The sequence below is a fragment of the Grampus griseus genome (assembly GCF_964374135.1).
Source record: "Grampus griseus genome assembly, chromosome: 15".
Classification (NCBI taxonomy): domain Eukaryota; kingdom Metazoa; phylum Chordata; class Mammalia; order Artiodactyla; family Delphinidae; genus Grampus; species Grampus griseus.
This window is the reverse complement of record NC_139009.1, coordinates 18,722,572-18,736,676: the sequence shown is the minus strand read 5'-3', so window position 1 is coordinate 18,736,676 and position 14,105 is coordinate 18,722,572. Positions and strand designations below refer to the sequence as shown.

Genomic DNA, 14,105 nt, shown 5'->3' with positions numbered 1-14,105 from the left:
AAATTTCACTGGCAGCAGCAACTAGAATTAGGATTCATTTTTCCATTAAAAGATTCACTGAGCATCTACTCTCCCCACCAGACCACTGTGCTGAGCACTTGAGAAACAAAGATTTAAAAGGTCACACTTGGCTCTCTCAAGGAACTTGCTGTTTAAAAAGAAAGGCAGGGCTTCCCTGGTGGTGCAGTGGTTGAGAGTCTGCCTGCTGATGCAGGGGACACGAGTTCGTGCCCCGGTCCGGGAAGATCCCACATGCCGCGGAGTGGCTGGGCCCATGAGCCATGGCCGCTGAGCCTGTGCGTCCGGAGCCTGTGCTCCACAACGGGAGAGGCCACAACACTGAGAGGCCCGCGTACCGCAAAAAAAAAAAAAAAAAAAAAAAAAAAAAAGAAAGGCAGCTGATGAACACGTGGCTCTAAGAGAGGGTGGGGCTTCCCTGGTGGTGCAGTGGTTAAGAATCCGCCTGCCAATGCAGGGGACACAGGTCCGATCCCTGGTCTGGAAAGATCCCACATGCTGCGGAGCAACTAAGCCGTGGGCCACAACTACTGAGCCTGCGCTCTAGAGCCCGCGAGCCACAACTACTGAAGCTTGCGTGCCTAGAGGCCATGCTCTGCAAGAGAAGCCACCGCAATGAGAAGCCCGCGCACCACAACGAAGAGTAGGCCCTGCTTGCTGCAACTAGAGAAAGCCCATGTGCAGCAACGAAGACCCAACACAGCCAATAAATAAATAAAAATTTAAAAAAAACTCATCATACTTTAAGAAAAAAAAAAGACAGAGTGGTGAGTACTTATGGTTGGGAGTGTCAGGGAGGGCTTCCCAGAGGAGATATCTCTGAGGGGAGGGAGGAACAGGAATGAGACAGATGAGGGAAGGACATTTTAGACAAAGGATACAGAAAACACAAAAGCAAGGTATATATTCTTTCTTGGAACTTGAGAGGTTTGTTAAACTGGCACATTGAGGCATGGAGGGAAGGGGAAATGGAGTTGATGAGCCTAGCTCTGGACAAGTTTGGGTGCTGGTAGAAAATTCAGGTATGTCTCTCACATGAGCTGAGAGATCTGGTTTAGATATAGAGAAGAAAGTCATAAGCATGAAGAAGTCATTGAAGCCACAGGAGTAGATGACATCACTCAGGAGAAGTGAGTAGAGTAGCATGTTTTCTGTAGTTCACAGAAGAGGGAGCTCTGGATTGGCTCCAAGGAATTCATGAAATAGGTACAAAAAATTTCTTTTTAAATTTCTCTCATATTTTGTTTGAATATTACCATAGTATAAAATAAATTTTAAATGTCTTATTCTGTTCTTGTGCACTCATCATCATGGCATGATAGTCTACAATAATTTTCTGTTTTCAGAAATAAAAGAAAGCATACGCTGTCATTATTATGACCTACATGTTCCTTCGTTTACTTTGGGTCTATTTTAAGTTGAAAGATGCCAAAACAAAGGACTAAAGCAAAGCTACTTTATTCATCCTTTGGTTTTACTATCATTAATTAACACAGGGATCAGCCAACTTTTTCTGCAAAGGGCCAGATAGTAAATATTTTCAGTTTTGCAGGCCATAACATTTCTGTAAGAACTACTTAACTCTACTGTGTGAAGCCAGCTATAGACTATATGTAAACTAATGAGCATGGATGAGTCCCAATAAAACTTTATTTATAAAAACATGTGGTGCTTTTTGTTTCTTGGAGAAGGCTTGATTTGAAAAGGTTGGAATTTCTCCAGAACTTGAATTTGCACCAACACACAAGCTGATCTTGCAGCTTTCTACCAGGTTGCTGATCATGATAGTGCAAGTTTATAACTTAGAGCAATGGAAGAAATTTAAACTACTGAACCTTTAAATGTTCTTATGCTCTCCAGAAAAACAAACAATTTTCCCCCTGTGTTTTTGCTTTTTCATGGAAGACCTGAAAGCTCTGCCATTTCATTTCAAACTGCAACTGGATAAAACTACTACTCTCTCCACTGTGCCTAGCTTCTAGGGTTTGTTTGTAGTACAGATACTCTATAAAAAAAAATCTTATTTTGTGAAAAGCACTTTTTGTCAATCAAAAGTTGGACTGGGGGCTTCCCTGGTGGCGCAGTGGTTGAGAGTCTGCCTGACAATGCGGGGGATGCAGGTTCGTGCCCCGGTCTGGAAGGATCCTACATGCCGTGGAGCAGCTGGGCCCGTAAGCCATGGCCGCTGGGCCTGCGCGTCTGGAGGCTGTGCTCCGCAACGGGAGAGGCCACAGTGGTGAGAGGCCCACGTACCACAGAAAAAAAAAAAAGTTGGACTGGAAGAAAAATCCGGGTACCAGATAGAGCAATTACAATGGGTAGTAACATATCTGGTTGTACTGTCTGGAGAAGAAGGAAGCTCTACCCACTCATTATCTCGATCACTGTATTCTATCTATATGGCTTGCAAGAGATTAAAGACTAGACCCACAACCCTGAAGGAAATCTTGTTAACTTCATAGGAAATGGGGTTTTGGAGTACTGCCTTTCCAGGAGGCTTAGTCAAGAAACAGGAGCAGATAGAAGTCATCCTTTCTTGGCTTTCCAGAGATGAAGCATTAAGCAGTATGACTGAAAATTGACAGAAGTACTGTTTGTTTTTTTTTTAATTAGTTAATAATTTTTAATTGAAGTATAGTTGATGTACAATACTATATAAGTTTCAGGTGTGCGACACAGGATTCACAATTTTTAAAGGCTGTATTCCATTTATAATCATTATAAAATATTGGCTAAATTCCCTGTATTGCACAAGATATCCTTGTAGCTTATTTATTTTATACATAGTAGTTTGTGCCTCTTAATCCCTTACCCCTAACTTGTGCCTCCCCACTGGTAATCATCAGTTTCTTCCCTCTTAGCAAAATATCTTCCAAGTCCATCCATGTTGTTACAAATGGCAAAATATCATCATTTATTTTATGGCTGAGTAGTATTCCATTGTATATATATATATACCACAGCTTCTTTACCCATTCATCTGTTAATGGACACTTCGGTTGCTTCCATATCTTGGCTATTGTAAATAATGCTGCGATGAACACTGGGGTGCATGTATCTTTTCAAATTAGTGTTTTCGTTTTTTTCAGCTATATACCCAGTAGTAGAACTGCTGGGTCACATGGTAGCTGTATTTTTAGTTTTTTGAGACGTACCGTTTTTATCTTATTTTTTTTTAATAAGAGAATTTATTGGGGGATTTACTAATGTTTGGCTTATTTGTGGTTATTTTTTTCCCCAATGAATGACATAAATCTTGTGATTTAAGGCTCTGCAATCAGTATCATAAATGCTACTAAGAATCAATTTGCTGTTTTGGCTAAGTTGCCGTTTTGGAAGAGCAATGGGGAAACAACTATGTAAGTCTTCTCATGTTGGAGGAAGTACTTCTGTAGGCTGGAATACACTGAAGGAACCTTGTCAAAATCTTTGCATACACAAATCACAAGGCACATGAAAATACAACTCTTTTGAAGGCCACTCCTGTTCAGACAATCTTATAATTAAAATATGGATTTATAATACTTTTCTTGCCCACACATACAGTGTAAGTGATCTAAACCAGCCAAAGATGACTTCATTGTCTTGAGGACAAAGAAACTGATGTGGTATAATTTTGATTAAAACGTCTTAGAGAATTCTGGTACTCTCTGACACATGTCTCCCTAGATACTTAATTTAATAGTCAAAGGATTTCAGCACTTGTTGCCACCAGAATGAAAAGTCTAAATTGATTTGGCTGTCAAAGTTGATAAGCATACTGCCGTGTAAAAAAATCTCTATATAACTTCAACATTTTATTCAGGTCAAACAGCAGCTTTCTCACTGAAATTCATTTTTAAGCAGGCTTAAAATTTACTTTTTCTTTCATTTATAAAATGAAGGGATTTATTTCAATTTTTCTCCCAGGAGTTTGCCATTAATTTTGCATCAAAGTTTAATTAAACCTGGTGGATTAATCAAATGTGTTTTATTGCCACTACCTATTAGAATCTCCAAGTGATAGAAGAAAAATTTTAAAAAGATATCATTACCTAGGACAAAGGGAGTAGGACAGAGACACTGCAAATGAAAGATTAAAAAAGAACAAAGCTTTTGAAAGCCAGAAAGCTGCCTGATATTTCAGAGGAATAGCTTACAACCTAAGCAGCTAAGGGTGGTGACACCAATGAGAAGTCTGAGATAATCTGTGAAGACTGATTATCCTTATGTAATCTATCAAAAAAACTTTCCAAGATAATTTTAAAAATTTGTATGCAAATTTTGAGTTAATGTACTTACACCCATTGTCTGACATGGACTCTCATAAGATTCTTATAGGGATCCATGAGAGAAAGTAAGAATATGCTTTGCGGACAAAATGTTAAAAATTTTCGTGTCAGGTCCTTATGGATCCTCTAATTTAATCATCTTAGCTTTATGTAAGAGACAAGCCTCAAACCACTCAACCATTTAGTGGCAAGAGCTGAACCTAGAGCCTGGATCTCCTGACTCCAACACCAACGTCTTTTCTGTCTTTTGGCCGTGCCCCGCGGCTTGCATGATCTCAGTTCCGCCCAGGCCAGGGCAGTGAAAGCCCGGAATCCTAACCACTAGGCCACCAGGGAACTCCCTCAGCATCTTTCTTCTTCAGCAAATTGCCTCAATGTCAGTGAACTGAAACACATGTGAAAAGAGAGACCTAAGCCTGTATGCGGTATAGTCGTCCCTTGGTATCCATAGGGAATTGGTTCCAGGACCCTCATGGATACCAAAATCCATGGATGCTCAAGTCCCTTATATAAAATGGAGAAACAGAACCTATGCACATCCTCCCATATACTAAATGATCTCTAGATTACTTGTAAAACCTAATACAATGTAAATGCTATGTAAATAGGTCCCAGAGTGCAGCCAATCCAAATTTGCTTTTAGGAACTTTCTGGAATTTTTTTTTTTGGGGGGGGTGGATATTTTCGATTTGGGGTTGTTGAATCCACAGGTATGGAACCTGTGGATGCTGAGGGCCAACTGTACTTATAAAAGCAACATAAAGGTGTAATCCTCATACCTGATCCTGGGTACTGGAAGACATTCTGCTGCATCTGAGGACTGATTCCAGTGCCAAACTGGCCTCCCATGTTTCCTGTCATGCCTCTGTTCACCATGCTGTTGCGGTTGGCCAAGGTTGCCTCAGGATTTGCTGCCAGTTGTGAAAATGGGCTGGTAGAAGCAGGTGGGGTTCCTGGATTTGTACCATAGTTTGGTGGGTAGGGGAATTGCTGCGGAGCACCCTGAGGAAGACGGGGGTTCCCCATTTGAACTGGCAGTCCAGATGAGGGAGGGAGGTTGTTCCCAAAGCTCTGTTGCCTCATAAGCATGGCTCTTTGCTGCTGTATTAGCTGCCTCTGTCGGTGCTGTTGACTATACAGCTCCCGCTGGCGCTGTGCCAACATTTGGGCATTCAGGGGTGGCTAAAAAAGAGAGAAAAAAATCCTCACTTACTAATATTATTATGATTACCACCTATCTTAGACAGCTTACAGGATTAAGACTAGTAGCTTGGAGCAACAGAATATGTAGCAATTATCAGTGTACAAGGGAAACTAAAACAGAAAAGGAAGAAAACCTCTTAAGTAATAGCTACAGGAGAGAAAATAAGTACATTTTACAGATTAAAGTCACACAGGACTGATAAAAGTCTAAGAAAGCATATATTGATTAGTATTATAATATAGGCCATGAAAACTATTAAGAGAAACATGAAAACCATAAAGAAGAGAAATAAAATGTGCCTGATGACTTCTATCTTATCTGGCATTAGGTTGTTAGGGGACATTTTCTTTTTCATTTCCAAAAAATTCACTGTGTTTCTAGTATGGTGAAACTTAGTTTTCCCTTTTCTCTTAGAGATCATTTATTCCACTTTACTTAAATGAAATGTGATAACAGGTGATTTTAATTTTCTGTATTTTCCAAATTATCTATAATGAATGTGCATTATCTTCACAATTAGAAAAATCTACAAATACCATTAAAAAAGGAAGAATCAGAAATCTGGGATCCAATGCCAAATCGTCACTTAAAAAGCAAATAATTAATTAGAAACAAAATAATAAGCAGAAATAAATGAACCCAGGTATCTTATATTATTGTTGCAGTGTAAGACTGCTCCAGGCATTAGAGTAAGTGTTTTAATAGTTATAATATTATGAATGATGAAAGAAGTGGTAAAATTAGGTTGAAGTCACTTTCTGGTCTAACTTGCAAAGCAACATGGCATGTCAATAAAGCCTTCATCAGAAAATGTCCGTTCAGGTTGAGGAGCTGATTAAAGCATACAGCTCCATAAAAATGAAAATTGCCAACCAGATGAAGTCTACTCTGGAAGAAACTGTGACATAGTGACTTCCTGATAGAATCTGTCTTTATGTGAATTCCAACAGTGGGGTCTTGTTTCCTTATAACCTAATTACCCTTGCATGAGCTAACCACTGAGATTTTTAAGACAGAGAAACCCAAGTCTGGATCCATGAAGATGTCAACACCTGCTGCTAAACAGCAGTTTCTATCAATATTTATCCTTTTGGTTAGTATTTGCTCCCAATCCTTCTAGGTTCATTTTATGGAGAAGTGTTTTGTTCGAATCCTCTCTAAAATACCTCATCCCCCAAATTTTTGTGTAATTTGTTGGGAAACCATAAAAAAAGTGGTTGAGGGAAATTCCTGGTGGTCCAGTGGTTAGGACTTGGCGCTTTCACTGCCGTGGGCCCGGGTTCAATCCCTGGTCAGGGAACTAAGATCCCACAAGCTGCGTGGTGCAGCCAAAAAAAAAAAAAAGTGTTTGAAGCAAAAATATTAAAGTACATGCAGAAGTTAAATAGGGAGGAAGCACTAGATAACACTTAGAAGCCTACACCGTTCTTTTTATGTTTAGTTCCAATGGCTCTGGGTTCTTACACAAGGATCATTAAAACAAATAAAAACCAAAATGCTGACGCTCAGACTAACTGGAGAACGCAAGGTAGTTAAGATAACTAAGCAATGTGTGACTGGGTTTTGATCAGGTTTCAGGTACCATACACACAGTTTCATATCCGAGGCTTCTTAATACTGGTACTAATCAGGACAGCAATAAGAGTTTTCTACTTAGTCACCTGATATCTAATAGCAATGACAATAATAACAACAAAATGAAACAAAGAACCCTCAGCTTTACATCAAATATCAGTAAGGGGTATCACAAGTTGATTATAAATTCATTCTAGAAGAAAGCTACAGTACAAACATCATTAAAAGATCAGTTCACAGACCATTTCAAAGACACTCAAGTCAACACTTTAAGAAATACAGTTTGGGTTATGGGTTAGAGAAGTACTAACAATGCCTGGTTTTCTCACGTTACCTGAGGTGTAATTTGCTGCTGCATGCCTGATCTCATACTGATGCCAACAGGAGCGTTTGCTGCAAACTGGTTCAAGATGGCTTGCCGATTTTGGTGGATCAACTAGAGAAAAATGGAAACAATGAGATATATTTCTACATATAAACATATAGCATGGCCCTTTTAGAGTAACACAAACTTTGTATTGATTATTAAGAGGTGCTAGTATTGCAGGTTTAGTAAGATTACTTCCCATGTTTATTTGCCAAAAGGTTGGCAATTCCTAACATTTATCAAATATTTTCTGCCTACCGAACTCTAAACAGGGCAGAGCATTTAAAAGTAGAATACAGGACTTCCCTGGTGGCACAGTGGTTAAGAATCTGCCTGCCAATGCAGGGGACACGGGTTCGAGCCCTGGACCGGGAAGATCCCATATGCCACGGAGCAACTAAACCCGTGCACCACAACTACTGAGGCTGTGCTCTAGAGCCTGCGAGCCACAACTACTGAGCCCGCGTGCCACAACTACTGAAGCCTGTGCACCTAGAGCCCGTGCTCCACAATAAGAGAAGCCACCGCACTGAGAAGCCCATGTAATGCAACGAAGAGTAGCTCCCACTCGCCGTAACTAGAGAAAGCCCGCGCACAGCAGCAAAGACCCAACGCAGCCAAGAATAAAAGAATAAATTAATTAAAAAAACAGTAGAATACATACACACAACATACATATATATATACGTACATACATATGTATAAATGCATATATACCTACATGCATAAATATATTGTATGTGTATGTATTCTACTTTTAAATGCTCTGCCATATTGTGTTCTGCAGTGTTTATACATATATATATATACACATAAACATGTTTATCATGCTTTTTAAAACATGTTAATACTTAGTTATTTCAGATTCACCAAGATGGTGGAGGAGTAGGAAGACACGGAGTTCATCTCCTTCCACAAATGCATCAAGAATACATGGAACAATTCTCACAGAACACCAGATGAACACTAGTAGAAGACCTTGGACACCGGAAAGGACAGAAAAGATCCCTGCATAACTGGGCAGGATGAAAGAAAGAAGGGAAAAAGAAGAGGAGAGGAAGTGGGACGGGATCTGCGCCCCTGGCGGGGAGCTGAAGCAGAAAAGAGGTTCCTGCATCCAGGGAAGCCCCCTCACCAATGGGGAAATCAGTTGGGACAGAAGGGGAGCATCTGAGGCTGTTGGAGGAGGGTGAAATGGCCGGCCTGTGGCAGACAGGACAGACCTACACAGATGGTCTGCACCACAGCCCTCCACACCCCAGACTGGGACGTGTGTCTGCCGGTGCACATGGGCGCTGAGAGCTGGAACATGGGGACTGGAGAGCAAACCTGCAGGGAGGACTGCTGTTGGCTGTGAGAAGATAGCCTAAGGGGACAGGAGGGAGGAAATCCACAACGAGGAATGCTTGTGGAGGAAACCCAGACTGCCATGGAAGCAAGGCACCTCTGTTGTGTGACGCACAGGGGGTGGAGCTGCCACTGCAGCCTCTCTCTCCCCATGTGCTGGGCCCCTGCCGTTCCAGGTGCTAAAAAAAGCCCCCACCAGGGCTGACCTTCTTGCACCAGCCGCCAGGTGCTAGGAAAGCCTCCCACCGGGGCCAGATCTCTCGTGCCTGTAGCCACTGGCTTTGCCACACCCCTATCACTGCCAGGACCCCCATGACCCAGGCAGTCGTGCCACCTCTATGCCCTGTCCTCACCAGGGCAGACCCAAGTGCTCCACGGCAGCCTCGGGGGCAGACTCCTGTGGGTGGCCAAAATGCAGAGGTGAGGCTAAAACCACAGCTAAGCCCCAGAGGCAGATCGACTAAGGAAGAGGAACAAAAATCTTTCCGTGCAGCTACACAAACCACAGATTAAATCCCTGCCTTCAGCTTGGTAAACCCTGCATCAATGGAATATCTGAATGGACATGAGTGTTCCCACAACTGAAACTGGCCTAGCTCTAGCAGCTGTGGACTTTGGGGATAGTACACGTGGAAGCTGGGCCAGGTCAGGGTCTTAGCTGCCCCACAGTGTCCACAGAGAGACCAGAGACGTACCTAGACGCTTTGGAGGGCTTCCCGGGGAGGTGAAGGTTGGCTGTGACTCACAGTGGGGGCAATGACACTGATAGCTGAGACCAGGAAAATATAATTATTACTATTTTCTTAATGTTTTGTTTTGTTGCTGTTTTTCTATTATTATTTGTTCTTATTTTTATTTAGCTTTAAAAAATTTTTTTATATTTTTAATTGTTTTATATTTCTATTTCTATGTTACTTTTTGTTGTTCTTTTTCTTTGTTTCTTTCCTTTGTTCTATTTTCTTTTTATCTTTTTTCCTTTGTTCTATTTGTTCTTATCTTTTTTAAATCATTTTTTAAAAATCATTTTTGTGTGTTTGTTTTGTTTTCTTTGCTTTTTCCTTCAGTTCCCATTCTGCTTTTCTTTTGTTTTCTATTTTTTGTTTTTGTTGATTTTGTTTTTAATTGTTTGATTTCATTTTGAGGTTCTTTTGTTTGGTTGTTCTCGTTTTTTCTTCTCTGTTTTTGTTTCTTATTTTTTATGTGTGTATGTTTTCTTTGTTTTTGTTTGGTTTTGCTTTTACCATTTGTTTGGGGTTTTGTTTGTTTGTTTCTTTTTAATTGTTTTTGTTGCTGTTTGCTTGCCCAGGAAATATTAATTGGCGAGAGCTCTCCTGGAGGTCTCCATCTCAACTCCAAGACCCAGCTCCACCAACTGCTTGCAGGCTTCAGTGCTGAACGCCCCAAGCCAAACAACAAGCAAGACGGGAACACAAACCCACCCATCAGCAGACGGGCTGCCTCAAGTTGTACTAAGCCCACAGACATCCCAAAACACACCACCTGACGTGGCCCTGCCCATCAGAGGGACAAGATCCAGCTCCACCAGCAGAACACAGGCACAAGTCCCTCCCACCAGGAAGCCTACACAAGCAACTGGACCAACCTCACCCACTGGAGGCAGACACCAGAAGCAAAAGGAACTACAACCCTGCAGCCTGTGGAAAGGAGACCTCAAACAGAGTAAGTCAGACAAAATGAGAAGACAGAGAAATATGTTGCAGACAAAGGAGCAAGGTAAAAACCCACAAGACCAAATAAATAAAGAGGAAATAGGCAATAAACCTGAAAAAGAATCCAGAGTAATGATAGTAAAGATGATCCAAAATCTCAGAAATAGAATGGAGGAAATACGAGAAATGTTTAACAAGGACCTAGAAGAACTAAAGAACAAACAGTGATGAACAACACAATAACTGAAGTTAAAAATATACTAGAAGGAATCAACAGCAGAATAACTGATGAAGAAGAACTGATAAGTGAGCTGGAAGACAGAATGGTGGAAGTAACTGCTGAGGAACAGAATAAAGAAAAAAGAATGAAGAATTGAGGACAGTCTCAGAGACCTCTGGCACAACATTAAATGCACCAATATTCAAATTATAGGGGTCCTAGAAGAAGAAGAAAAAGAGAAAGCGTGTGAGAAAATATTTGAAAAGATTATAGTCGAAAACTTTCCTAACATGGGAAAGGAAATAGTTAATTCCAGGAAGCACAGAGCCTCCCATACAGGATAAACCCAAGGAGAAACATGCTGAGACACATATTAAACAAATTAACAAAAAATTAGATACAAAGAAAAAATATTAAAAGCAGCAGGAAAAAGCAATAAATAACATACAAGGGAATCCCCATAAGGTTATCAGCTGATCTTTCAGCAGAAACTCTGCAGGCCAGAAGGGAGTGGCAGGATATATTTAAAGTGATAGGGAGAAACCTACAACCAAAATTACTCTACCCATTAAGGCTCTCATTCAGATTTGATGGAGAAATCAAAAGCTCTACAGACAAGCAAAAGCTAACAGAATTCAGCATCACCAGACCAGCTCTGCAACAAATGCTAAAGGAACTTCTCTAGGCAGGAAAGACAAGAGAAGAAAAAGACCTACAAAAACAAACCCAAGGGGCTTCCCTGGTGGCGCAGTGGTTGAGAGTCCACCTGCCAATGCAGGGGACAAGGGTTCGTGCCCCGGTCCAGGAAGATCCCACATGCTGTGGAGCGGCTGGGCCCGTAAGCCATGGCCGCTGAGCCTGCGCATCCGGAGCCTGTGCTCCGCAACGGGAGAGGCCACAACAGTGAGAGGTCCACGTACCACAAAAACAAAAAAAACAAACCCAAAACAATTGAGAAAATGATAATAGGAACACACATATCGATAATTACCTTAAATGTAAATGGATTAATGCTCCAACCAAAAGACAGACTGGCTGAATGGATACAAAAACAGGACCTGTATATACGTTGTCTACAAGAGACCTACTTCAGACCTAGGGACACATACAGACGGAAAGTGAGGGGATGGAAAAATATTCCACGCAAATGGAAATCAAAAGAAAGCTAGAGTAGCAATACTCATGTCAGAAAAAATAGACTTTCAAATAAAGACTGTCACAAGAGAGAAGGAAGGACACCACATGACGATCAAGGGATCAAACCAAGAAGAAGATATAATAATTGTAAATATTTATGCACTCAACACAGGAGCACCTCAATACATAAGGCAAATGCTAACAGCCATAAAAGGGGAATTGAGCAGTAACACAGTAATAGTGGGGGACTTTAGCACTCACTCCAATGGATAGATCATCCAGACAGAAAATTAATAAGGAAACACAAGTCTTAAATAACACATGAGACCAGACAGACTTAATTGATATTTATAGGAAATTCCATCTGAAAGCAGCAGAATACACTTTGTTCTCAAGTGCACACAGGACATTCTCCAGGAGAGATCACATCTTGGGTCACAAATCAAGCCTTGGTAAATTTAAGAAAACTGAAATTGTATCAACCATCATTTCTGACCACAATGCTATGAGGTTAGAAATCAATTACAGGAAAAAGAACTGTAAAAACCACAAACACAGGGAGGCTAAACAATGTGCTACTACGTAACCAAGAGATCACTGAAGAAATCAAAAAGGAAATCAAAAAATACCTAGAAACAAATGACAATGAAAACACGATGACCCAAAACCTATGGGTGGCAGCAAGAGCAGTTCTAAGAGGGAAGTTTATAGCAACACAATCCTACATCAAGAAACAGGAAAAATCTCATATAAACAACCTAATCTTACACTTAAAGCAACTACAAAAAGAACAAACAAAACCGAAAGTTACTAGAAGGAAAGAAATCATAAAGATCAGAGCAGAAATAAATGAAAGAGAAACAAAAAAAACAATAGCAAAAATCAATAAAACAAAGAGTTGGTTCTTTGAGAAGATAAACAAAATTGATAAACCTTTAGTAAGACCCATCAAAAAAAAAAGGGAGAGGACTCAAATCAATAAAATTAGAATTGAAAAAGGAGAAGCTTCAACTGACACCGCAGAAATACAAAGGATCCTAAGAGACTACTACAAGCAACTATATGCCAATAAAATGGACAACCTGGAAGAAATGGACAAATTCTTAGAAAGGTACAACCTTCCAAGACTGAACCAGGAAGAAATAGAAAATAGGAACAGACCAATCACAAGCACTGAAATTGAAACTGTGATTAAAAATCTTCAAACAGGGCTTCCCTGGTGGCACAGTGGTTGAGAGTCCACCTGCAGATGCAGGGGACACTGGTTCGTGTCCCGGTCCGGGAGGATCCCACATGCCGCGGAGCGGCTGGGCCCGTGAGCCATGGCTGCTGAGCCTGCGTGTCCAGAGCCTGTGCTCTGCAACGGGAGAGGCCACAGCAGTGAGAGGTCCGCGTAACGCAAAAAAAAAAAATCTTCAAACAAACAAAAGTTCAGGACCAGAAAGCTTCACAGGAGAATTCTATCAAATATTTAGAGAAGAGCTAACACCTATCCTTCTCAAACTTTTCCAAAAACTTGCAGAGGGCGGAACACTCCCAAATTCATTCTACAAGGCCACCATCACCCTGATACGAAAACCAGACAAGGATCTCACAAAAAAATGAAAATTACAGGCCAATATCACTGATGAATATAAATACAAAAATCCTTAAAATACTAGCAAACTGAACCCAGCAACACGTTGAAAGGATCATACACCATAATCACGTGGGATTTATATCAGGGATGCAAAGACTCTTCAATATATGCAAATCAATAAACGTGATACACCATATTAACAAATTGAAGAACAAAAACCATATGATCATCTCAATTGATGCAGAAAAAGCTTTTGACAAAATTCAACACCCATTTATGATAAAAAACACTCTCCAGAAAGTGAGCATAGAGGGAAACTACCTCAACATAATAAAGGCCATATATGACAAATCCACAGCAAACATTATTCTCAATGGTGAAAAACTGAAAGCATTTCCTCTAAAATCAGGAACAAGACAAGGGTGCCCACTCTCACCACTATTATTCAACATAGTTTTGGAAGTCCTAGCCACAGCAATCAGAGAAGAAAAAGAAATAAAACAAATCCAAATTTGCCAAGAAGAGGTAAAACTGTCATTGTTTGCAGATGACATGATACTATACTAAGAAAATCCTAAAGATGCCACCAGAAAACTATTAGAGCTCATCAAGGAATTTAGTAAAGTCACAGGATACAAAGTTAATACACAGAAATCCCTTGCATTCCTGTACACTAACAATGAAAGATCAGAAAGAGAAATTAAGGAAACAATCTCA

General features: G+C 40.6%; 1 protein-coding gene across 5 annotated transcripts in view; it reads right to left on the bottom strand.

Annotated features, from left to right (window-relative positions):
- Window positions 1-14,105, bottom strand: part of NCOA1 (nuclear receptor coactivator 1) — a 197,895-nt gene that overhangs the window by 22,366 nt on the left and 161,424 nt on the right. For all 5 annotated transcript variants that reach the window (XM_082671912.1, XM_082671914.1, XM_082671916.1 and 2 more), the window contains exons 16-17: window positions 7,403-7,504; window positions 5,069-5,471 (exon numbers count right to left, since the gene is read on the bottom strand). In XM_082671912.1, the coding sequence (XP_082528038.1) occupies window positions 5,069-5,471; window positions 7,403-7,504 (505 nt within the window). The remainder of the gene's footprint in view (window positions 1-5,068; window positions 5,472-7,402; window positions 7,505-14,105) is intronic.